Source organism: Danaus plexippus, chromosome 7 (genome assembly GCF_018135715.1).
Source record: "Danaus plexippus chromosome 7, MEX_DaPlex, whole genome shotgun sequence".
In the NCBI taxonomy this organism is placed as follows: domain Eukaryota; kingdom Metazoa; phylum Arthropoda; class Insecta; order Lepidoptera; family Nymphalidae; genus Danaus; species Danaus plexippus.
Window position 1 is genome coordinate 1,494,957 of NC_083541.1, and position 26,954 is coordinate 1,521,910.

The following is a 26,954-nucleotide window of genomic DNA, read 5'->3' on the forward strand; positions in this document are numbered from 1 at the left end:
AACTTTGATAGAATGTTTCAACATTGATAGAGTTTTTAAAAGACGACAGAATCTTAAACTGATCGAGTTACGTGTTAAGATAGTATTAAGAGACTCCAATAACAATATAAATATTCACAAAACTAACGATCGTTCGTACGTAATAGAATCATTTGAATACCATCACTAAAGGATATTCGTCAAGACATAAAGTAAAACAATAAGTTATTGTTACAATCTATTTATAGCTGACATAATAGTTCGTGGAAGATGTTACCGTGATTCAGATTAGCCATATTGAAAATCAAAAAATTATAGTGACTCACCCGAGTGGGTGATGAATGTAGTTAACGCGTCTGTTAGAAATACGGAATATGCAAAACCAAAACATTAATAGCATTATTAAGTTAAAAAAAAATTGTATTTAAAGTTATTTTAAACGTCCGACGCCAAAAGGATGTTATGCGCTTGTTACCGATGTTTGTACCTTCATAGCTCTCATACGGATTGACTTATTTCGAAGCGTTTTTCACATTTCACGGCGATTATTCTTGTGGTGTTTCTTAGCTACGTTTGGTTGATATCGGGCCAGAAGTATAAAAACATCTCTCTTTCAAAAAGACAACGTATCATTACTCTATTCACTGATTAAAGCGTGTCGGTGATCGGAATGAAAAATGACAATTAATGGGTTAGGGATTTTTTAATTTATTGAAATTATGTTATAAAATTTTTATTTTTTCTCTTTGACACTCAAAACTATAAAAGTAATCACTACCAACTACTTATCTCGTGTATTCTATAGTAATTTATAAAGATAACATAGGTATGATTTAAAATTTGATGGAAAAATATTTGTTAAATAAAATACAAAATTTTGCATAATTACACCCGAATCTAAACTAGAAATTTAATTTCCGACATTCTAATAACATAAATTATGTATTTTTTTTTATATTTATATACTTTTAATTTATATCATGAACGTTAATAGATACCAATGTGACTCAGTTTCTCGCCGCAACAGACTAACACCGCCGAATATGGCCATACAATAAACTGGTTGCAGAAATATTGATGATTTTATATGACTTTTTATGAGGTGATCGATTGATTCCATACTCGTATTTGAATGGTTTTCATACTTTAGTGGTATTTTTCTGTGTCAAGAATAAATTATTGCATATATCCCAGCCCTTTAGCGTAGTTCGCAGAGCGCAACTAATGAACAGTCTTTCGATTTGGTTTCATTATGCTTACTTTAAGTTCGCATCGGCACATTACATACGGGGATTTAATAGTTTTTCATTTAACTAAATCTTCGTATGGTACTTAATACAATTACTGATTATGGAATGAGAAACGAGAGACGCTACGTGTGTAGTGTAACGAGTTTTGGTGAACAAAAAATTTTATTGCAAAGCAACGCTATTGTTATGAAAACAAAATTAATATGTTACAAATGAAACATAAGTTCATATTAAAATTATTTCAAAATTATTAATTACTGGTATTGATTTTGTCACACTATAAGGTTCATCGGTTTTGTAAATTTAATTTTATATTTGAGAAAAAGTTAAAAACCGCAATGAATTAATCACATGTAGTAGTTAGCAGTTACAGATAAAATTTTGCTAGTATGTATTATGAAAAGTGAATATTTTTCATCTAGACTGTGAATGTAACTTAACAATTAGTTATTGAAATTATTTGAAGTAAAATCTCGTTTCTAAACCGTACACATTACACGCTCATATTAAAAGCTTGCATTGGTAACCTAGTCACTGACAGTTACAACGTTTTTTAATTATCATACAACATGTAGGTATTTATAGTCATTTACATTCGTGATATAGTGTGATGCATTGAATATTCGAAGCCCAAAGATCGTAAGAGTATAGTTACAGCGATGACAAGCGAGATTATTTACGCCAACTGTATATTGGAATATTAGACAGGAAGGTTTTTTTTTTTAATAAAACAAAATGGACGGAATCAAAGAAAGTCATTACTGAATTTTCGACTCACAGTTCAGACAGCTTCGGATCTTTTTTTACAGAATCAAATGACATTTTTATCCACGTTTTTGTAGATCCTGAAAATATCACTTCACATTCCTTGATCGATATATTTTTTCAACTCAATGAATTACCAACTGAAATTAAAAAAAATAATCATTTTTATGAAATAATACCCTATGTAAGTCATATGTTAATGTTACATGGGACTGATATGTGTCATTAACATATAATCACATATTTCGAGCTCAGTGTACGACAACTTTATTGCATACAAAACCCATCATTCACTCAAATCTAGTCAACTCACATCTCCTAGACTACACTTGGCATTTTACCTTAAAAGACTCGACAAACCAAACTGACCAAATTAGTTTTTTTTTTTATTTACATCAAAATTCGACTCTATTGTTTTAAATATAAAGTTTCATAAAAAAAAATTGCAGGTAAACATATCTTTGTTATATATTTAACCAACAACTAAGCAAATATACTGTTTACATTAAAGTTAACGAGCACAATAAATTGTTTTAGCTATTTTGAACACTGACAGCTAGATTTAGAGGTCATAATCGAGTGTTATATTGCTTATAATAGGAATTTCATACATATTGTTTAATTATCTAGTGGCCCTGTCTAATAAGCACTGAAGTAAATATATTTGTTAATACTAGTTTTTGATCGTTGGACATCAATGTTGCGCTCAGAGAGAAATGTATATATAGTGTTAGAACAAGACATATAGTAACCTACGTTGCAGCCTTTTCATTTTCAATAACCTAGATATCGACTTCAACGCCATCTACCGGGCTGATTTGGAAATCTTGGGCGCCACCAAAACTCATACACCAAAATTCATTACAGAAAATCGATCAAGCTATTTAGGACTTCAGTGACATATAAGTACAATTATATATATTTATATATATCTTTCCTATACATACAAATCTCTAGTAATTCGAGTGAAGTAATAACAATTGTAAATAAAAATGTTTTTCATATTCACTGAATAAAAGCGACTAAGATTTTTTTTTAAGTTTTACCGACAAAAAAAAGATAATGGAATCCACAGAAGAAATAAAGTTTGATATATCTTAAATCTTCTTTTTGACGGTTAGTACCTAAATCTCATATATAATAGTACATGAAAAAATATTTTTCATGTCCAAATAGATAGATCGCATGAATTTAATTGCAGAGTTCTGGGCCATCTTCCCAAATACGACACAGTCCCAATTATAAGGCAAAGATTTTAAAATACCTTACTAAGAAATATCCACGAGGTATGAGATCAAACTCACTCTGAGTAATTTGTTGTTTATGTCAATTCCCGGCACTAGATTTATTATATTTTAAATTGTTTTTGTGAATCTATTCACATACATAGTTTTAAATGTTATAGATATATACGAGTGTCAATTTTTTAAATTTTACTTCATACTTAACTAAAAATAAATCATGAAAATGTTTAGAGATATGTTGTGACTATTCTGATCCCTAATTACAAAAAGCTTTAAGACAAAGTTTAGTCATTTTTTCGGACCTAGTTTTCCACCTCACTTCAACCATGACTTCGGATTTGATCGTTTTGTTTCGGTTGCTTTTACAGCAACAGTGATCACGGTTGAAGCGCCGTGATTATATAGTTTAAAATAATAAAAATTTGCGTGGTAAATCCGAAAAGGTATTAGTTTTATTCGGATTTGAGCTTAAATATGTATGATATGTATAAAGTCGTCAGCGACATCTATTGTCTGTGTCAAGGAATTTCATATAAAATCAACTGTTACGCTTTGTCCCTTTGGGATCTATACAAAAAATTATAACCCTGTCTTATTCTGATATCTATAACCCTGTCTTATTCTGATATCATTGATGAGAAATTTAATGAAAATCTGATAAGAAGTATTTGAGTGGCAGATCAAGAAACTTGCATGTAAATAAATATTGAATACTTACTAATTTATAATATAAGAATAATTTAAAGCTATAAAGTAAACTATATAAAAATTGTTGCTGCTATTCTCTAATATATGTCACAAATTTTTAAAGTTTGCTCCTACACAGATGACATTAACAAATAACAGGAACTGTTCTTATATGTAGATCTGGACGATTACGTAAAATCAATTATCTGCCAACTATCTGTACGTATAAGAGAATTCAACTAAACAGCTTCACAGACAATGGAACCAGTTAATTGGTGCATAATCCGTTTAACAGTAAACTTGTTACTCTATAATTATCCAATTTAGTTCCGTACATGTAAGAATATCGTTCCATGGGAATTAGGACACTTATAATAGGTATAGCTCACAAACAAGCGTTTGATTTCTTTGAAACCATTATACAGCTTGATGAAATTTATTATAGTTATTCACTTTAATCCAAAGAAATTACCAGAGAACACCCTAACAGATTTATTCAGGAATAATGAAAGAATATCTCCTGCAACTACTGATATAAATACAAATCGTCGTCACTTTAGAAGGAAACACTGAGCTGGTACCAATTAATTAATGAAGACATTTAAACCAATTCTAAAAAAAAATAAGCTTTAGGCGTAACATTAGTAAGTCTTTAAGCCCTGCAACAGGTTAAAATGTTTGATTGTTAAGAGACAATATCCTTAAACGTTACCCTTCGCAGTTCAAAGTATGTAGTTGCAAAATTGTCAATTATTAAGAAACTATCACTTTCCAAGAATTTGTTACAAAGCATTGAATTAGTTTGCATGCTTTGTAACTTGTTTTAAACGTTCTTTTTCGTTCTGTGTAACATGAGAACTTAAAAACTACTTTATAATAAAGATTATAGCAACAGAAATCACCAGTACTCAAAACTATGTTTGTATTACAACGCTACTTATGAAGCTCGCCTGAATCCTATTCAATGACCTACGTAAATTCTATAATTCGCTAAAATATTTTAATGATAAATTCCAAACATTCTTAATATACAATCTTTTGAAATGATTAAAAGATATCAATTTCTTTAACTTACTTGGGGACGTGTAAATAGTTAGCCAATCATAGTCGACTAAGGAAAGAAGATTTGGATTAGGTATAGCCTGAGATTAAACAGGACAAATAAATATTCTAAAACAATTAAAACATACTGAAATTTTATTTATACTACTAAAATTCATGTAATAAAATTATTGTATTCCATTACGGGATAATGCTGTCGATGTATGTACGTAATATACTCTCAATACAAAAAGTGGATGATCGAACGAATTATAACAGAAGATGGCACGAGGATTAGTTAAAACATATAAGTTACACAACATTTATAAATCTAATACATGTGATAATATAAACATCAAAGTTTTCTTCTTCTTCAGACTCGCTCGGATTTAGAAACAGGAACTCAAAATACGTAACTTGATAGAGAGCATTACTGTCTCGTTTTTTAAAGATCTTTTTTATTTAGTTTATTGGACGCAATGTGTACAAACAAGGGGAAGAAGAAAAATACAAAAAAAAAGAAATGTCCTGATATTAATATCAATTCTTAGCTTTTTCTAGACTGAAACTGTATTGCACCGCCTTTTGAATGCGCCTAGCGTGTTGACACTTTATCGAGGTGTTGTAATTCCTGTAATGTTTTTGAGTAGACTGGCACGTTTCATTTATTAATAGGTGCCCCTTTGGTATTATGTCTTTTAACCTTTGGTATTGTCTGCTTCACTTCTTCCACTTTCAGGTTGAGTAAAAGAGTAACATAATATTAATTGATTACAAACTAAACTTTAGAAGTAGTTTAACTAAAGGGTTATGTAACGATGGTGTTATATTTGATATAATTCTTTAATAAAACAGGAATTTTCTTTTAAAAGGTATCTTCTTTTCCATACTTGGAATATGATCTGAAATTTCCGAAAAGGTGACGTGTTCATTTTTTTGTTATTTGTTTATGGTATATAATTTAAAATACTTTTATTTATTCAGCATTTAAGGGAAACTGATGTAACATGTTAAGGATAGCCTAAGAACATATTGAATCACTACATCGATATTTATTTATGAAACCCAGACAGCAATTATTTAGAATCAATCATTTAATTCTTAATTAACGGATAGATCACAAAAAACCCGCGTCAGTACACAAGAATGTGAATCAAAAACATTTTTCTAAATTAAATACATCATTAGATCCGAAGTACATTAGGGCTGAGGTTGCCAGTCGCCATTTCTTGTGTTGCCAGTTTTTATTTATCATTTAAAATGCTATAATAGATAATTATATAAATTTCAAAACCGTAATCAATTATTATGTGAATAAATTAATTAATGAATATAATAAATATTTATGTTTATCTAATATTTAAAAAGATGTTTCATTGTCTTTTAATTGTTACGGGATTCGAGGCAATATTTCCTTTTAAGACCACTTTTTAACATCATTTCTGTCTTTGCTCCATATATGGATATTATTGTTATCTTTAACACAAAACATTTTTATGTTTAAATACATTAGTGTGTATGAACAGTCATAAATCGTCGCTTGAGTGGTTTAACTCCACCTCATATAGTACCGTATAGCAACAATGTGAAGTTTAAGATAAAACGGCGGTGTGTCTGTACCAGGCCTAACCTTTTATTTCCCTCACATACTTTATATCTTCGTTTGCCTTATCCTCCAGGTATCTTTTTTTCATCCCTCCATCATCCATCACAGAATTAAATGCAGATATAACCAGTGGAAATATTTTAAACTCTTACATAATTAAACTATTTTGTTTTGTCTAGCATTTAATTTGGATCCTTTTAATAACGGTGAATCTTGAATAAAATAAATGAAAAAAGTTAAAATAAATAAGTGAACCAAAAATCTTATTTAATATAAATTCACGTGCGTATTTGGTCTATACCAAATATGGGTCTATAATGCAGTCGTGAACTCTGTTAGAAAATATCAAAAACAATTGATTTCTAAAATTTAAACCGAACATTTTTTTTATCAAACCGGTATAGCTCAGAATTGATATTAAATATAAAAAAATCCTGTCAACACTGCAAAATAATAAGGCAGTTAATGCAATAAAATATAATTTTAACGTTCATTGACTCGATACCCTAACAGTAATAGCATTAAAAGGTCATCGTTTTGTAATCACAAGGAGTTGAAATCTCATTCATTACGAGAAATCAAGTAAGGCGTGAATCATACGGCCTTAAACGAGCCTCCGCTAACCACGATGTTCATGGTTGCAGCACAATATTTATATATAATATAACTTTATTATTTTATTTTACTTTCGCATTTTTTTTTTATTCCTTTATAATTTATACATAACCTAAAATTGTCTCCAGTGGATAGAAACGTATATTCTCTGGATAAAATAAATCTATTTAACATGTGACTAATAATAACAATATTTATTACTATAAATTAAATGTATTAATTTGGCTCAAGTTCACAGTACAGTGAGTCGTTCCTTCGGCGCCAGTCTGTTACAGCACAGATTCCATCTGTTGGATATTTTGGAGGGAATACGTGACCGCCATATTTGGTGGCACTTTATGTTTTTTAACATGATTTTCACCTTAAAAAAACTTGTCTTATAATATAACGGAATTAATTGTTCTTTGTTTACGCAAATATGGTTGTAAAATTCTAAAGTAACAACTTTCCTTTATCTGATTTTTTTTTTCATTTATCTCATGTAAGTTCAGGTACTTAGGTTTTTATCTGATTGCGTGTTACGTTTTTTAATAAGCGAGCACTCGAATCCGCTACAAATAAAAATGTTTCTTTTTTTATTCCAGTCGAATAAAATAATTGGATTTTTGGTTAACAACAGAATTTAATCTATCTACATATTTTTATTGACATTATACCAGAACATCTGTATTTTATACATGCGCTTATCATACGTTTTCACTGGGAACACTAACGCCTCGTTTAAAAGTATATACCCATACTTTTATACAATCTATAAAGTGAATTTATACTCTTATGCCCTTGCTAATACACAAAAAGTACACAGCTTTCTGACATTTGAGTCGTGTTCTCGATGACTGTTTACTTTAAAAACATGTAATAATATTGCTACTTATAAACACAATTACGACAAACCCGATTCAAATCTCAATCCAGATTTGTATAATACGAGGAATTATTTTGAACATTTTTCAAGTCAGAACGAACGCAAAATATCATATGCAAATACGTTATTTATTTTTAATATAATTAACATATTCTTAAGCTTTATTAAAACTTTAATTTAAAAAAATATATATTACCTACTCATGAAATTACTTACAAATAATAAAATAATTACCAAATATCTGAATTTTTAAATGTAGAAATTATTTGTTGGTTTGATATCAATATAAATAAAGCTACGGTATCATTTACGTGTTAATTAAAAAATATTTATGATACGTTCGGAAATTTTGTAAAACGTTTTTATTGCTTTTAATCGGTCTCCGAAATTAATTATAATACGACATTTACGCCTAAATCCCTTAGTATCATGTCCTTCCATTTTAGGTGCTTCATGACCGGTCGTACCTTATAAAGAAAGATTTTTGGCTTTCGAAATTATTTGCAAGGCTGGAACCTACTTTGTAAGTGCATGTATGTAAAGGTCATTGTCCTGTGAACAACTCGAAAAAAGGATGAGCGTCTGTTACAAACTATTTATAAAATTAAAAACATTAAGTTACATAAAGAACAAAATATATTTGTAAGTTCGCAATTCCAGTTACCAGTTATTTAATGAATAGCATCAAATGATATATCAGTACGCTTACTATAAGACAGCATCATCACACTACACACGAAGCGTTTCCCATTACACATTCAATAACCTGCGTTAACGAGACCAAACTTCTCAGCATTCTTTGGATTCACCGTGCGGGTGCCGGGTCCATCGGGTTACAGGGAGAGGAGCTTCAACAGTTCCTGGGACTTGCGACTTTGTTGTGGGTTTAAGGACCCCTATCTAACTCGCGTTAAATGCTCACCTCCACCGTCCCAGCTGAGGAGCTCTCTACCTAACCAAATTTGAAACGAACCTACTAGGGCTGTCTTCGAAATACTTTCTGAGAATGAATTGATGTTAGTACTGGAGAGGCTTTTAGTAGGTTGTAGAGAGACTTAGCTTTTATACCTGTCGCTCCCATTTCTACCGCGTACAAATTTACGACGAACCTATTCTTAATGAGTTCGTTATTAAGATCATAATACTTATTGACCTATCACTAAGAAAAAACAGTTTATGGTCTTGTTAAAAAAGTTACGACGAAAATTATATAAAAGGGTCAATGAAGAGTTTTAAATTGCAAAATTTTAAGTTTAATTTGATATGCAAATATTTGCAATTCAATTTTTTTTGTAAAACTACCCGATAGCTTCGGAATACTCTTAATAATTTTACATACGAACCCATATCTGAAACAGGTATAATATCATTTAAATATTCGTATGTGTCCTGCTCCAAAAACTTTGAATTCATCAGCATACATACAATATAGTTCAAGACATTAAAAATTTTACAACACTTACATAGTGGTTACTATACATGTTTTACTTATATATTACTTTTATTACTTGCTTCTCTAAACTACCACATTTTGGTAGTCTTCGAAATGGTGGACTCAAAGGGGACAAAATATGTGCGTAAATAAAAAAGCTAAACTCGATTGGTTACAGCGCCATCTACAGTATAGTAATATTCTAGCAACATGATATTTTAGGATAAGAATACATATTTCACTATGACTTAATAATAAGGTAGTAAACAATACAATATCGGTAATTTGTAATTGATGTTACCACCCGTCAAAGAAACAATATTAAGAGGTAATTAAAAATAAATTAAAAGCACTTTAAACAAAACTATTATTTAATAGCTCTTATAAGTATATTATCAATCAATATATAATAGTTTAATAGATAAAATTTTATGTGCAACAGATAATACTGACGAGCTCTGTCATGATGACTTTGTCAAATATTGCGTGACTTTGACAATACTTTCACTCTGTGAATGGCCGATTTCGATTCGTTATCGTTATAACCATTATATATTATTTACATTGCCATTAAAATGAGCTGACGTGGATAGTTAAAGCCTCATAACTTATGCATTCCAGTTGAACGTAACGCATAATAAGTGTTTGTGATAATGGCCGGGGCGCCGGTAAAATTGGGATCTGTTTTGTCTGTTTGTATAATTTTCTACGCTACATATTACAAAAAACATGACATAGAAGATTTGAGATTGTCTCCGGTAAAGGAGAATTTGCTGTCTCTGGAGATTGAGAACAGAGTTGCTTCAGGAATCAGCCAACCGAAAGTCGCTCTTGGCTATGGAGCGTGTCATGACCTCTTCGTTAACGCAACGTCATTGTTAAACCCAAAAGACTTGTCGGGCGAGCCGGAACATTTTAGTGAAATAACGAATAAAGAAACGTTTCTAAAAAGCTTCACATACTTCTTCAAACACGGAGCTGCTGCGGAGTGAGTATCAGAGAAGTGAATTCAAATTAGTTTTGGATGAACATTTCTTACTATGATCTTTGTTAAAGCTTTGGTTATGCTCTATACTGTGTATTTTAAATTTTTATAAATCGGATAATTACAATAGACTAAAGTATACAAACAAAACGAATATTACCTAAATTATGAATTGAGTTCCATTTATTAATATAAGGATTTTTTGTTTTCCAGACGATTTATGTCAAACGGGGAACTCTATGATGAACTTGTCGAACAAGCTCTAAAACTACCAGACACAAGATGGGCTATTGGGGGTAATGCTCCTCTAATGGCAAAGAGGTTTTTTATTGAAGGCTGGAAAGTATTGTTGGGCGGTAAAATGAGTAAAAAGTTGAAATCATACATTCCAAATGAAATACAAATAGTCGGTGATGATAAGAACGAGGATGTTAAAGACGATATTCACATGATATTAGAGTATAGGGCGGACGAAACATTTGGCCCCTTTAAATCCCCTCGGGCAAATAGATTCATCATGCACAACGATGAAAACAACCCTCTGCTAACTTCACTCGAGAAATTAGGTGAAAATTTACACAAATTCAGTCCCAACCTATTAGTTATTAGTGGATTGCAAATGATGGATAACTTTCCATTCAAACATAATGGTAAAGGTAATTAATACTTTTTATATATCATTAATTTCATTTAATTCATATAAATAATTTACTTTTTTCTGCTGGGTTTTATTCAGCATGATATTAACATTATTAAACGATGACTAACAATTTTTTTTTAACAATAGTTACTGTAAATCTTTTATAGTTAGTGAAGACAGACTAAAAATACAGATGTACATTAAAAATTACAAGTAAAGTATATTTGCCCTGTAGCTCTTAAATGCAAATTGATTGAATATTACACACAACAAAGTAAGACCTCTAAATCTGATAAAGTTTTACTTCAACAATCAGCAAGAAAATATGGCTTCTTACCATATGTTCATATATTTTTAATGAAGAATAACATCAATTTAATAATATTTTATGTAACAAAGATTTTGTTTTCAGATTTAAGACTAGAAAGACTGAATTTAGTTAAGGAGCAAATTTTATCACAGCCATTGGATACTTTAACTCATTTTGAGATGGCAAGTTATGTTGACCTGGAGCTGCTGTTACACCTCACAACTAAAGTTTTGCCATTTGTTGACTCCGTTGGTATGAACGAACAGGAGCTGTCAAACCTCTGTAGCGTGCTAGAATATGGAAAGGTTATTGTTGTTGCCGACTCAAATCCAAGGGTAGCGACAGCATTAGATCAAATGCGTAAAATATTCCATTTAACAAGAAAACTGAACAAAGAACACGGAAGTAAAAGAAAATTAACTAGAATACATGTACATACTCTGGCTTATCAAGCAATATTGACCATCAAAAGCTCTAACTGGAAGCGGACAAAAGCAGCAGCAGCTAAGGCTTCACTAATAGCCCACAGATATGTGTGTAATGACCAGAATATTGACTTGGAAAAAAGTAAACTGTTGCTAGATGACAGTTTTTCAACAACAACCCATAATAACAACAGCAGAGTGTTCTTTGAGCCGACACAGCCAGTGTCATGTTGGGAAGAACTTCTTGACAGTGAGCAAGTTGATATCTGTGTGGCCCCCGTACTTATCTGCACTGAAGCACAGCTCACCGCTGGCGCAGGAGACAATATATCAGCCGCCGGACTCGTCTTGCAAGTTGAGAAATAAATTCATAGATGGAACAAAATTTATCTAAACTATAATTAAGCTTATGAGAAAATTTATCTTATGATTTTTACTATGGTTATATCCATTCCACTTAAAGGCATTTAAGTTTAAAATACATATTTTATGCTGACTAATGTTCGGATTACGAACATAACTGCCACTAAAGTAAGTTTGTGCTAGTCGATTATTGAGTCAAAATATATAATTTGTCACTATTATTGGATTTGTACAACAGATAGCAATATAGCAGTGAGGGTAACTGTGTGTTTTTAAAATTATGTAGTATATGATATTAACATTAGCTTTTTCAATGATTCTATATGTGTACTTATAAGAGCAATATTAGACTTTGTTATGTGGTATTTTTATAGGATATTCAAGTACAATTTTCATTGAACGTAAATGGTAAGACATTCCTAATTTATTTCAAATATATTGTGTTAATAAAAATTATATATCAATTTTTTTATCGTTTATTTATTTAAAAAAAAAAACTTACTTAAACATGATAACTAGTATATAGGGTTAAATAACTTACAATTTAGTTGTTTTGAAACGCTATAAGTAAATTTTATAATAGTCTATACAAAAATTTAAAGGAATGTGTTAGTATTATATCTACAACGAAAACATTGACACCATGTTATAGTAAAATATGGAGACGCAATCCTTAAAACTATTAAAAAATGGCCGATATAATGCCAGATTCATGTGTAACAATTAATTTATGGCATATAGTCATTATTTCATATACCCTTACCCATAGCGTTGGTTCGGTAGGACTATCTACATTAAGGATACACAGCTTATTAGTTAGTGCATGCAATGTATGCTATAATACTCAATGATAATAAACAAGGTTACAGCAAATAATAAATTTAAATCTTAAAATATTACAGGCATTCATATAAATAACATTCCCGTTTTAATTTACAATAAGAATGTAAAATTTAAAACCCATCATATCCTAAAAGGCTTCCTTCTATAAAGGAAATTTTTGGACATACACCAATTTACACTAATGTAGATCAATAGATTTTTGGTTGGAGCCTAAATACGAAATCATTATATTCTATTAAAAAAATTCATACATAAATAAGTGCTTAAATAGAAATCAACAATAAACACGATAATAAAAGATTCGTATTGAACGGATAACATCATAAAGAGGAAACTATTTAGATAATTCAGTCTTGAATGGGGTCTTAAAGGTAGGGCGATTGTGATTGGCTAATCTTCTTCCATTACTTCAATTATTTTCAAGTGAGCCGGATTGCCCATGGCTCTGAATGGATCGTATAGTCCGCTCCTGATGAATCTTTTCACAGCTTGCAAATCGACTGTCGGCCTTTTTACGCGGTCTTTTACCTCTTTCCACTTTAGCATGGCAGCTTTTACTCGGAGCAGTTCGTCTTTAATGGGATGCGTCGTCGGATCCACGCCCTGTATTCGCAGAGTTACCCATTGCAATGAATTTAACGTGAAAGCCAAAAACAAGTCCAATTCAATCTGAGCCGGTAGTGACATTTTTTCATAATGTTGCTTTAAAGGCAACAATTTGTCCAATACCTTCTGCAAATCCATCAAATTTTCCTTCAAATCTTCGCACTTGTTTACATATTCTTTGTCGTTGGCAAGTTCGCCGTATTTGAGGTCCCAATCCATTTTATATAAATAAAGATTTTTTTTTCTATCCAACAAATACCACACGTATACGTTTCAACTACAACAACAATATTGCAACTAATGCATTAAAGTCGCAGTTACCACGTTTCTTATTTAACCTTTGCTACAATTGACAAGGGGAAATCACTTTATGTCAAGTGCGGTTTATTGATTTTTCCTGTAGGAGCATAGACAAGATATTGTATTTTTAGTTACAAAATATTAAATAAATATCTTAGATGTTATCCATTAACATTTTGTTGCCAATGATGATAATACCATTTTATACAAGTTGTAATTATTAATGTTGTAAATTTCATTTAGAATGAAAATAATAAAATTAAAATAGTATAATAATTATGAATTGGGAAGTATCATTACGAAGAGGTTAAATGAGTTTTCAATTTTGCAATACATTGCTGTTATTCTTAGACGACGTATAATTTTTTCTTATTAACCTATACACAATTTAGTCTTCGTTTGAATGGTATTTATTTATAGCTCTTGAAGAGACTAAAGATTTTACATAGGAAATGTTCTCTTATTATCCAAGATATCCTATGACAAAACATTTTCTTATATTCACTAGACTTTAAAAATAATGAATTAAATTCCAAAAAACACCGAATAAACAAACGGTAATGCATTTTATAACTATTTATAATACCGAAATCAAATGACAAAACTTTTACTTTAAAATAATTAGTCTCGAAATGTTGACTCTGTTATAAATGATAGTAATAACTTGTTTTAAGCGAAAGAAAAGGAGGTGATTCAATTAAGACAGGTGTTTTTACAATTATAATTATTTATTTGACAGAGAAACACAATTATAATTTCCAGTTAGTAATGGATGTACTTTGACATGTTATTTTAATAGTTCAATCATATAATAGATTTTATATTGTCCTACGTATTACTTCGCGGGTACTTGTTAGCCGAATAATGAATATCATTCGTCCAAGTATTCAAATGGTTCAGGAGGTTCAGGTTCTTTTTCTTCTTCAGCTTTCGGACCAAAAGCAGCGACAGGTTCCACAAGCACTTGTTCACTGTCTCCCGTATGATTCAACATTACGATACCGCCAATAGTGACGTCCTTCAAAGGCATGTATCCGGAACCCTCAACAACTGTCAGAGTTTTTAGTTGTTGACGCATAACCCTGGCTGGGTTGCTGAGAATTTCAAAGTTTGGTTCCGGTTCCTTCTTCTCCTTGACATCTTTTTCTTCTGCTTCCTTTTCATCTTTCTTGCCTTCTTTCGACGACCCGGCATCTTTATCGGATTTACCGTGAACTGTTATATTTGGGTTTGGTGATTTGGAAGGCTTCTTCTCTTCTTCATCGACATCCATCTTAGATGTGGTTGATGACGTCACACTACTGCTAGCGGAACCCTCTGTTCCGTGAGCTCGTCTGCGCGCTCTGGCCGCGGCAATACTTAATACGGCAGTGGTGACTCTTTCTCTTTCTTCGCGTTTCTTTTCTTCAAGCGGTGCTGGGTAGGCGTACAGCGATGGTTTAGCATTGGATTTCATTTCCAGTAGTGGCATTTTTAAATCGGAATTTAGGGCAATCACGCACGTGGGCGTAAAAGCAAGTGATAGGCAATGAGCCAACGGGAACCAGTACCAGTATTGAGTGAATACTAGCATGCCAACAACAGCCAACATATTCATGTGACCGGTTCTGTTCTGAAGGGAGACTGTTACATTCCGTCCACCTGCATCTATGATACCTTGGGCCAATATAGCCCCAAATTTGGCCATAACATCTTCGTGTTTGTTTGATATTACTTGTGAATAAAGCGTACGGAAGTATGTAACTTTGGGACATAGCGCCTCGGTCTGCTGAATCAAAATCATCGCCGATGCTATAAGCGCTCCTTGTCTGACGAAATTAACAGGGTCAAATTTGACCATAGGTTCTAGAAGTCCGATAGCTTCACGATTCCCAGTACCGGCGCAAGCGATACCCAAGGCCATAGCAGCGCCGTACCGTACATGAGGATTGTAGGACTCCGCCAATAGTGACACCACAGACGGACATTGTTCGGGCGTTCTGAACAGTAGGAATCCTAAAGCAGTTACAGCAGCACGGCGGACGTCGTCGTTCACGTCAGAAACGGCCACGTGAAGTAATGTACGAATTGAATCGTTATTGCCAGTGCCGCAGTAGGCTGTAGCTATGGTGTAACAACCAGCTCGACGCAATAACGGATCCTTATCTCTCAATAGCTGTTGGACGAGAGCATCAGCCTCTTCCAGCCGTCCGTACATGGTGAAGGATATGCCGACGGCTAAACCACGCAAAATCTTTTCGTGTTGAGTCTCCTGGGCATAGGCGACCATGTCCTCGATGGCGGCAGCGTTGCGGGAACCCAACATGACCATTCCCATGGCAATACCAGCAGCTTCACCGGTAACTGCGTCGTCTTGGTATAGGTTGAACTTGAGTTGTTCGTAAACGTCCTGCCGGTGAGTGCCCATTGCAGCTAAACCGAGACCCAGACAGCCTCCGTGGCGAACCATTTCATTCTGAGCGTCTTTTAATTGAGTTAAAAGATAATCAATGATATTGGCGCCGTGGTTTGCATGAATCAAACCTAAAGCGTATAAGCCGCCACCTTCAGAATAGCCAGATGATGGCCCAGCCTCTTTTGGCAGATAAGATTGCATGAGAGCCAAGGATTCGTTCTCGTGGCCTCTGTGTATTACGCCAAGCGAAGCCGTCACTGTGAGTTTTGCCCAATTCGTCGCTCGCGCCAACCATTCCAAGTTATCCCTTAAGAACTGATCGCTTGTCGTGCCAGCGTGCATGAATGCATTAGCTATAACCGTAGCTGTGTGGCAGATTGAAACTCTGATGGCATCTTTCGTGTTCTTTAGAATTAACATATCCGCATGATTAGACCTAATTAAGAACTGTAATTGTAAACCTATTGATACATCTCCTCCTAATATAGATATTAATTTTTCTACTCTCCTCTGATGTTCCTTTTCCTCATCATTAAGACTATCAATATCCCGTTCTGGTTTCTTAGGTTCTTCAGAGGGTGATTGATCTACCTCCATAGTAGATTCTGGGAAAGGGCCACCTTGCGGTTGGGGTTTACCGCCCAAAGCACTCGGTATAGGTGCTGTAATTCTAAGGGCCTGTAGAACTCGCCCTAAAAATTGTTGAGTTGCTGAGTCATACAGATCAAATGCAATTTGGTAAGCCATTAGTACTGAATCTTGTGGGCCGTGAGTTAATTTGTCCAAGATTTCTGCGACTGATAATGGATCCTCTAAGAAGATGAGACATTGACACATATTGACATAGTCTGGAATGTTCAGACCTCGGTATAAACCTACTAAAGATCGGAGGACTGTGCTTCGGAAACCTCTGTTCTGGAGAAGACTCATTGCCACAGTAAATGCGTACTGCAGCATGCCTGGAAGATACAACAGAAAATTTTAATAAAATATTTGTAAGAAATTCATATAATGCTAGAATCATTATATTTAATTAATGGCGTAGCAAGTGTGATTGGTTTTTATTTCAGATCAATTTAGTATATCCATTCTAAGTAATACTTTTCTGAATGCACAATATCAAACACATTCACATAAGCTATTGATTATGGGTGTTACTCACTGAATAAAAGTAGCAATGTAAAAAAAAAATATCGTTTTGGCAATATTATTATATATATGAAGGATAAAATCTCATAAATAAATCTTTTAAGACAAAAGACTGCCGTCCTGGATGCATATTGGGATCATATAAATAATGTAAAGTATTGAAGAAATTATAGTTACTTGTGAATAACAATCATGACTTAATTTATTATTATTCAACATAATTTGTAGCACATTAAGTAGTATGTAAAGACAACGGATAGAGGATTTTATATAGGTTGATACCTGTTTTACACAGGATTGCTTAAATGGGTCATAATATCCACATGCAGAAAAGACACTTAATATAATATTGTTTTTGAAATATCAAAAGTAACTGTTGTATATAATCATTATACCTGACACATCATCAGACTTCATAATAGATTCTTCAAAGATGTCCATTCGTCGCGTCTCTAACGCCAGACCGAGGGCCTGCCTGTATTGACCGTCATCAAGACACCGTTGGAACATTCGGTTCACGATAGCCTCCAGTCGAGGGTCAATGGTCTCACAGGCACTATCAATGAACAGGGCTTTACGTTTCTGTGTATAGAAATCGATGGCCTTTGCAATCGTGGTGTCGACATATTCGTTCCTTGCGTTTACATCGAACAACTCCCCAGCTCCTAGCGCGTATGTTAGAGAGTCTTCGAATGCACCCAAATGATAATAAACTTTGCTTGCCACTAAAGCAGCCAGTTGGTGCTGTGAAAAAACTTTATCTTCGTGTAAAATTTCAATCTTTTCAATTGATTCAGAAATTTCCGGCCAGAATTCGTCTACGATGTTGTCTAATCTCTTTAGAGCGAACTTTTTCACTTCGTGCATAGGCTCATCAAGCAGGGATATTATCCCCGCAGCGGATGTGATATTCATTTTGAAGAATTTCTTTGACTATTCAATAATACACCTTGTTTCAGAAAATACAATATGATCGTGAAAACTAAGTACAACTCACGTCTCACAATAGTTTTGTGATTTTGGGATGAATTGACAATTTTGTGTTGGCCATAGATAATATAAAATATAAAATGGGAACAGGCTATCTGATTATATTTAATCATTTTATATAATGTTAATATACAATAAATAATTTCTATTAAGAAGGAGAGAGAAGGAGAGGGAATAATTTACACAATATTGAGCAAATTTATTTTATTATTAATTATTTTTAAAAGCCTGGTACTATCATTATATATATAACGAAATGGTTATGGCAATAAGTACTACTGGGATATGAGGTGTCACTTTTCTGTCATAAACACGAGTCACAATTTACGCAGTCAATAGTCAATACGTAGGTTTCAGAATAGTGCGAAACAGCTGCTGATAATTATCAAAGTGGATTAACTATCATAATTTTTAAAAATGTTGGATCTATTTAGCATATTTAGTAAAGGAGGAATCGTCCTGTGGTGTTTTCAGAGTACCAGCGATATATTCTCGCCTTCTGTTAACGCTCTTATACGTAATGTTATTTTACAGGTAAGTTATTAACGAAGAAACCTTTTAAATCCTGATCACCTTAATTAATTCAACCTTTCACTTTTATCCTGTAAGAAAGAATTTAATACACTGCAAATTATTTTGTTTTAGGAACGAACGGGCAATAATACGTTTAGCCATAACGCTTTAAGTCTCCAATACAAACTCGACAATGAGTTTGAATTAGTTTTCGTGGTAGCTTATCAACGTATACTACAATTGTCTTACGTCGACAAATTTCTAAATGATATACACTTGGAGTTTAGGGACAAATACAAAAATGAATTGCAAGGTGGCCAACATAACATGGACTTTGATTTCAAAACTACATTTGAGAGTGTTCTCAAGCAGTGTGAACAATGGGGTTAGTGTTACATATTACATTCAAAGTTATAAACAACATACATTCAATAATAATGATTCTTGATTGAATCAGATTTATATTTATTTGCTATAATATAATGCTATATATATTATATATGTATATTAATAATTTTAATTTCATTATTACAACCAGCAAAAACACAGGCTCAGATTCCGAAGCAGATGCGATCATTTGAAGACTCGCAGAAGTCTAAAAAGACTGTCGCCTCTATGATTGAAAGGAAAGGAGATGAAAAAAATAAAAAATCTGGTAAAATTATGTGCTACTTACTTTAGTATACTTAATATCCGAGCTTACATCTTATGTCTAGGAATAATGTGATTGTATGAGAATTGATGAAAATTATTGTTTGCTAGATCTATGTTTGATTTAAAATGATGTATGTCATTAAATATATTTTCTGATATTATCTTAATAAAGCTACAATAATGTTGTGTTTACAGTGAAAATAATAGAAAACAAAAGCATTCCCAATGGCAAGGTAGAGGAGCCAGAGGCGGACAACGACTTGATAGCTGCCAACAGAGCTAAACTGGCACAGAAAATGGCAGCCAAAAACAAAAAGGAAGCCAAGTTAGTACATGAAAATCATTGACAGATAAAACATTATAATAGTGACGTCAAATACATTATATTGTTAATTAATTACAATAAATTTGTATACTATGTTGGAGTAATTGAAACTTATACTTTTTTTTTTTTTTTGTATATACATTCAAGTGATTTATTATTAATTTAATACTCGTAATGTTCTTGAATACTTTTGGTTCTTGCAAATGTATTTTTTATTCTGTGAGATTTGAAAGAATGTTCTTGATTATTTTATTGTAGTGTTAAGAAAATGTTCTTAAATTTGTTATTTACTTTAATGTATATGTACATTATTTAATAAAGTTAGTAACTTTATAGTATCACATATAATTGTGTCACGTAATATTGAAATTTTTTAATGTTATACACAGATAACATAACAATTTTGTTATTAATATATTTTTAACTTAACTTATAACATAGCTAATCTAAGATTAAGTAGTAGTTTTTTTGATCACATCAGGGTTGTAGAAAGTGAAATAAGTTGCTATAATAATAAGGAGATGCATGTTCTCATTTTAAAATACTATTTGCTTAACATAACCTTAGTGATTTGGTACCGAATCGTTTTTTTGGAAGTGTTCCGTTTTCCGGGCCTAATATTAAAATCGGTTGTCCAATCTAATTTTTTTTTGATAAAAACCAACCTATATAATCGGCCTATAACGAAAACAACCTCGACTCGATCAGACATTAGGTTGCCGAGATCATCTCCGTGGATGAATGACCTGAGTCGCCAGTATACCGTTCCTTCCAGTCGCGTCGCTAGCTTCGTTCAATAATTTTTAAAGTTTTGTTTTCTTTACTTCCAGAAAATCTCCAAAAAGTCCAAAAGCAACAGATCGTGTGAAAAAGCCACGTGTCTGGGAACTGGGAGGTGATTCCCGTGACTTACCCTCACTGGACTTCAGTACTGATAAAGAAAGTTTTGGAGAAATAGCCCCCGACACACAGGTATATTATATATGCCAGTTGTATAACAATGTGATATAGAAATTAATAAGCATTTACATGAAGTAATGCTTATATTCTCTAGAGTTTTATTATTTCTTTCATATTCTTGCTTTCAGTAACAAATATTCGAAATTATATTTTCTGTATGACAATAAAGCTAATGAATGTTCTAAAACAGTTCTTGCCATTAAGGTTTTTTTTCATATTAAAGTTCTATGTTAGAGACAGAAGCATTCACCTGTAAGATTTTTTAATATTTTTCATTTGAATATTGTATTAGAAGTGTTCAAATACTTGAATTTTTTATATTAAAAAAAAAAAATTTCAATGTTTATATATAATAATTCAGTTGGTGGGTCAAATGAAAGGCGCTATTCGCGATTTGGAAGTCGAGGAATCTGATGCAAGCAGTTCTGAAGAAGAAGAGACACATCAACCCAGCCCCAAGAAGACGGGGGGAATGTTCAGCATATTTAAAGGTATATACATGATGTGATCCCAATGGAATAACTGGGAATGCCGGGATAAAGTGTAATACATACATTATTCTGATGTCTCAGCTACAGAAGCATAAAGTATTTAGACGATCCATTATTTAATTTTTGTGTGCAATTGACAAAAGCATGCATACATACTCACAAACTTTTATTTTCATTTTATATATATATATACCCACACACCCACACACACACACACACACATACACATACACATATACTCTCATATATATATAAAATTATGTTTACTTAAAGCAATAATATTTAAGCAATTGATTGACACTTGTCGGTTTAAACTAGCATCTAAGAAAATTAATTTAAGTGCACATTAATATAAATATAATATCAATGAGGCTTATTTGTTACTCATCAATAACTAACAAGTGTTATGTGCAATCTGTTTTTGCTGAAGCCATTCAACGCTTTTGCAGTCTTGCTAATATATTACTTAATTAAAGCACCAAAGAGAAAAAAAGGATCTATACTTATATAAAAGATCTTACTTGTATGCGTGTTTTTTTCTATTGTACATAAATATTATGTAGCAATATGAAAATACTTTACACTACTGTAGTTGAGACAACAGAATAACATACGTACTATACTATATCCCGGAATCCTGAGTGATTCCTCTGGGATTGTCAGATGTAGTACCAAGTCACGTGACACAGTTAGCACTACTAATATAACAGCAAACTGTAGTCACTCATAAACAAATTGACTAAATATATATTTTTTTCTGTGTAAAGGTTTGGTTGGCTCCAAAGCACTTACCGAGGAATCAATGCGGCCAGTGTTGGACAAGCTAAGAGATCACCTCATAGCCAAGAATGTTGCCGCTGATATTGCTAACAAACTATGCGACTCTGTTGCCGTTAAGTTAGAAGGAAAGGTCGGTTTAAAAGCTTCATTGATAGTTCCTCTTATAATATTCATGTTATATACTTATGTATCACTTTTACTTGGTTGGTGTTGTTTAATAATAATATTATGTCAAGTATAAAGTAGGCAGATCATTTTATTTTATTAATTCCTGTCATTCAGTCTTGCTACTTAACACAATACTGAATACAAGTATAGCAAATTTAATATAGTTTTACTGTACACTAAACACTACTATTGGTGATGACATATATTTTAATGTCTTTTATATTATATAGGATAGCAGATAAATAGAGTATTAATTAAATTTCCATATTTAAATTTAGAAATGAAGAATCATCTTAGGTTGCAAATACAAATCCTGCTTGTTTCAATAAAACATTGTGTATATCCTATTTGTAATATTAGTATAACCATAAAGATATTTTGCGAATTAATTTCATTAGATCTGAATATGTAAATTTTTATTTTAATTGATTGTTTCCAGGTTTTGGGCACGTTTGATAGCGTCGCTACAACTATCAAAGCGACTCTAACGGAGGCGTTAGTACAGATCCTATCTCCAAAGCGTCGTGTCGATATACTAAGGGACTGTCTCCACGCCAAACAACAAGGAAGACCCTATGTTATGGCTTTCTGTGGGGTAAGAACTAGTGAATATTGAAATTAAATAATATGTAACCTTAATAATATATAGCAAAAATCATGACATAAAATAAAATAATAATTTTTCATATAAATATGTTGAGATCATTAAATATTTTATATGTATTGAATATAAACACAAATATTTATTTATAGGTTATCATTATTCAACAAACAAGCTTATTTTTTAACTTATACGTAATAAATTATAAAAAACAAATTAGAATGAAAATTCTATGTAAAACACAACTAATTGAGATTAAATCTTCTGTCACTTGATATAAATTTATAAAATTAATAAGATCTCTTTGATTTTAATGTATTGTAATAATTGCCAGTAACTAATTCACTAATTTTTACACTCGACTTCACTCGCATTTATATCGGCAGCTGCGAGATATAGTCTTCTTTTCCCGGATGATGTTAATATCCGTTTAAAATTTCACCTAAATCGGTTCAGCCTAGTAAAAAGAAAGGTATATTGTTCAAATAGATTAAAAAATATGTATATTTCGTCGCAGGTGAACGGTGTCGGTAAATCTACGAATCTTGCGAAGATATGTTTCTGGTTGATAGAAAATCGTCTGTCAGTCTTGATAGCGGCCTGTGACACGTTCAGGGCTGGTGCAGTGGAACAGCTAAGGACTCATGTGAGGAGATTGGACGCAATGCACCCGGGGTCCGTCAATCTGTATGAAAAAGGATATGGTGAGGATAATCTCGTTTATGCCTAGTAACCCAACGAAACAAGATAAATCATTGAAACATTGTTTGGACCTATATGATCAAATAGTAGATATGCTTTTGAAGGGCTTAAATACAACATTTTGTTTTCCTGATAATTTTATTAACCAAATAAGTAAGTGTAAAATTTTTTGGAGTGTCAATATTTTGGTAAGGAAGTATGTAATTATAAAATCATATTTTCTTCATCCATCATCAATGAAGGGCATGCGTTCCTATTTTAGTAATTCCTAAGTCTGATATAAATAAAGTAAATATCTAAATATTTCCATAAATTTTAGGTAAGGATGCAGCGGGCATCGCAATGGAAGCTATCAAGTATGCAGCGGATACCAAATATGATGTGGTTCTCATAGATACAGCAGGTCGGATGCAGGACAACGAACCTCTAATGAGAGCTCTGGCCAAACTCATTAAGGTCAATGAACCCGACCTAGTACTGTTTGTAGGGGAGGCTTTAGTTGGTAATGAAGCCGTCGATCAACTGGTTAAGTTCAACCAAGCATTGGCCGACCACAGCTCCTCGAGCAATCCCCATGTCATTGATGGGATCGTTCTCACTAAATTTGACACAATTGATGATAAAGTCGGTGCGGCCATCTCCATGACCTACATCACCGGCCAGCCTATAGTTTTTGTTGGCACCGGACAAACATACACAGATTTGAAAGCTCTTAATGCTACCGCAGTAGTTCATGCTCTTATGAAATAAATCCATACAATTCATAGTTTTTTTTTAAAAACAATATTAATATATGACTAATTTTCTATTGGGTTTTGTCTTTTACTTTATTGTCAATTATAGCGGACGGGTGTGGTCTTGTAATTTTTCATTAATTTTTTTTCTCACAAATATAGTACCATATAGTATTGATTTTAAACTATGTAATAAAATTCTCCCTTCAATTCATCATTGTTAATATATGTAATACCAATTTACTGTTTGCGGGATGTGGTTAAATCTTCAAAATATACTGTTTGTTTTTTTTTTTTTTATTGTCTTCTTCAGGCTTTTGAATATTAATTAATGCATTGAATCTATGATGTATGTTCTTTGCTCTTAGACGCTGGTTAAAAAAAGGAACCAATTAGCAAAATGTACACAAAACGCGTAGAATTAATTTTACAGTGCCTTGACCCCGAAATGTTATTGAACATTGGTTTAGCGATTTTGTAAACAACACTGCCTTATTAAAATCATGTAATATTTGACATATTTATATTATTTGTTAATTTGTTATTATAAATAATAATAAAAAAAAATATTTGTTATATATTTCGTTTTAAATGTCATATAGTCTTAGGGGACTTATTCAATTATATTTGATAAATTATAAACGCCGAAAAGTATGAAGATTTTAACGATATTGTCACAATTGGGAATGTGATTTTTTTTTAAATAGTTATATCAAAGTGTTTATACTTTATAATACAACCGTGAACTTGTTCATTGGGTAGCGATTAAATAAATATGAAATAAAGTATCGTTTTTTTTAAACTTTTATTCTTATGTAACCATGACTAAAATTTAAAATTAAATCAAAGAATATTAGCATTCATATTGTGAGGCTACAATAAGTCGCTCAATTTAATGTATATATATTTTTTTTAATGAGAGAAAATTCGATTTATACTTGCTATATCATAAAAGTTCTTTAAATATTATAACTTAAATATTCCTCTTTTTGGCCGACCTCCATCTACTTTCACGGTAAACATAATGGATAACGCACATTAATTATTACAAATGCCTATAAAAATTTATAATTGACCTTTTAAATAAGCGTTTCCTAATTATGGTGGATAGTTTTAGCGCATTTTTCGGACAGTCCAATCGGACGTTTGTAGTGACAACTGCGTTTAGAAATGGACAAAGCATACGAATATGTTAAATCCGCTATTATCACATTTAAATTGGAAACATGTTGTTGCTTCGCCCCTATACGTGTTGGCGTTTTAATAGTTGGATATTTTAATTTGTTTATATCGGTGAGTGCAGCAAACAATAATCTTTTTTTTATAAGTAAAATATTATATATGTTACAATTTACGCGATAGTTGAGATAATTTTATATTTATAAATGGTCTAGTTTCATTGAATAATTGTCTTGATTATTATTAATAATATGTTGCTAATGGATATTTTTATAATATAAAAAATATGTAGATTTTATCCCTGATGGGTACAGCCGATGGCGGTATTACGCCGCCCTTGATGGAAGTTCAAGATCAATTTCTCGAGGACAACGCTTCTAAACCAGTTGGGATTATCGCATACTCATCGGAATTAGCATTTAGTGCATTACTTTTGGGTGCCATGTACCGTGTAAGTAGAGGGTAAAATATTTCTATTGTAAATTTTTAATAATATGAAAATAAAAAAATACCTAATAATGAAACATCCGTTCTGAAATAATCCATTAAATTAAGTAAGGTAATACTTAAATCTTTATGTATAGTATCTAACATTGATATAAGTATGTCAAATACCCCACAATTGTTTTGCAAATAAATTTATTCTCCATTATATGCATAAGGTTGTAAATATAAAATTCTTAACCGTGTACAGAACGACACAGTTTTGCTTCGTGTATATATGTACTACGTTGTGGTGACCATCGTGACTTCAATACTGGTGTACTCCATGGTGATAGCGGCCGTCTCTCTCCTTACAAAGATGGTCATTATTGGAAATATGGGTAGGAAATAAAAAAAAAATACTTTTATCAATAAAACATTACATCTTTGTACCTACAATTCATTGATGTAAATTATTTTTAATCTATGTTATTATTAAGGACGGTCCAAATTTGTTTTTAATATATTTATTATAATTATAGTTTACAATGGCTATGTTATATTACTGGTGCGAAGCGCAATCGTTGAAATAAAAGAAACGAGAACGTCCGAAAAAAATGGTCACGTCACTTTATATTCTGTCGCGAAGTTCCAATGTGACGAAGAAAAAATCGATATTGGGAATGTATCTGACACTGAGCCTTCGAAACCTATTGAGAGTTTACCGAAAGAAGAAAATGTAGTCAAAGAAAATGAGAGCAACGACAAACAAGAAAATAAAACTCCACAAAAATTGGAAACAGTCGCCGAAAATCCTAAAGAGGAATGATTTGTTCATTAAATTATTAACATAACTTTATACTATTTATTTTTCTAATGTCTTTATGCATTTTTATGAAAAAAAAATTAATAAAAAATTTCAGACGGAAAGGAA

General features: G+C 32.1%; 5 protein-coding genes across 6 annotated transcripts; 3 read left to right on the forward strand and 2 right to left on the reverse strand.

Annotated features, from left to right (window-relative positions):
* Nucleotides 1–9,991: 9,991 nt before the first annotated feature.
* On the forward strand, nt 9,992–13,170 carry LOC116770582 (ADP-dependent glucokinase). Of its 2 annotated transcripts, none has more exons than XM_032662116.2 (3): nt 9,992–10,472; nt 10,683–11,125; nt 11,522–13,170. In XM_032662116.2, the coding sequence occupies exons 1-3, from the start codon at nt 10,138–10,140 to the stop codon at nt 12,208–12,210; spliced, it is 1,467 nt and encodes a 488-aa protein (XP_032518007.2). In that variant the 5' UTR covers nt 9,992–10,137; the 3' UTR covers nt 12,211–13,170. The 2 variants fall into 2 exon arrangements, with proteins under 2 accessions (XP_032518007.2, XP_032518008.2); XM_032662117.2 differs by having other exon boundaries at nt 10,683–11,119.
* Nucleotides 12,668–14,024, reverse strand: LOC116770577 (nuclear nucleic acid-binding protein C1D-like). Its single transcript, XM_032662112.2, has one exon. The coding sequence runs from the start codon at nt 13,873–13,875 to the stop codon at nt 13,441–13,443; it is 435 nt and encodes a 144-aa protein (XP_032518003.1). The 5' UTR covers nt 13,876–14,024; the 3' UTR covers nt 12,668–13,440.
* A 641-nt stretch (nt 14,025–14,665) lies between these two features.
* Nucleotides 14,666–18,536, reverse strand: LOC116770516 (26S proteasome non-ATPase regulatory subunit 1). The gene is made up of 2 exons (XM_032662018.2): nt 17,896–18,536; nt 14,666–17,310 (listed from the first exon to the last, which is right to left on the reverse strand). Exons 1-2 carry the CDS (start codon nt 18,413–18,415, stop codon nt 14,828–14,830), a joined length of 3,003 nt encoding a protein of 1,000 aa, XP_032517909.1. The 5' UTR covers nt 18,416–18,536; the 3' UTR covers nt 14,666–14,827.
* Nucleotides 18,537–18,796: 260 nt separating this feature from the next.
* Nucleotides 18,797–25,203, forward strand: LOC116770570 (signal recognition particle receptor subunit alpha homolog). The gene is made up of 10 exons (XM_032662106.2): nt 18,797–19,024; nt 19,136–19,388; nt 19,542–19,658; nt 19,853–19,982; nt 20,813–20,954; nt 21,304–21,433; nt 22,201–22,343; nt 22,821–22,976; nt 23,500–23,686; nt 24,004–25,203. The coding sequence occupies exons 1-10, from the start codon at nt 18,908–18,910 to the stop codon at nt 24,432–24,434; spliced, it is 1,806 nt and encodes a 601-aa protein (XP_032517997.1). The 5' UTR covers nt 18,797–18,907; the 3' UTR covers nt 24,435–25,203.
* A 323-nt stretch (nt 25,204–25,526) lies between these two features.
* On the forward strand, nt 25,527–26,874 carry LOC116770640 (uncharacterized). The gene is made up of 4 exons (XM_032662195.2): nt 25,527–25,711; nt 25,890–26,048; nt 26,292–26,421; nt 26,563–26,874. The coding sequence occupies exons 1-4, from the start codon at nt 25,589–25,591 to the stop codon at nt 26,847–26,849; spliced, it is 699 nt and encodes a 232-aa protein (XP_032518086.2). The 5' UTR covers nt 25,527–25,588; the 3' UTR covers nt 26,850–26,874.
* The last annotated feature ends 80 nt before the right edge of the window (nt 26,875–26,954 follow it).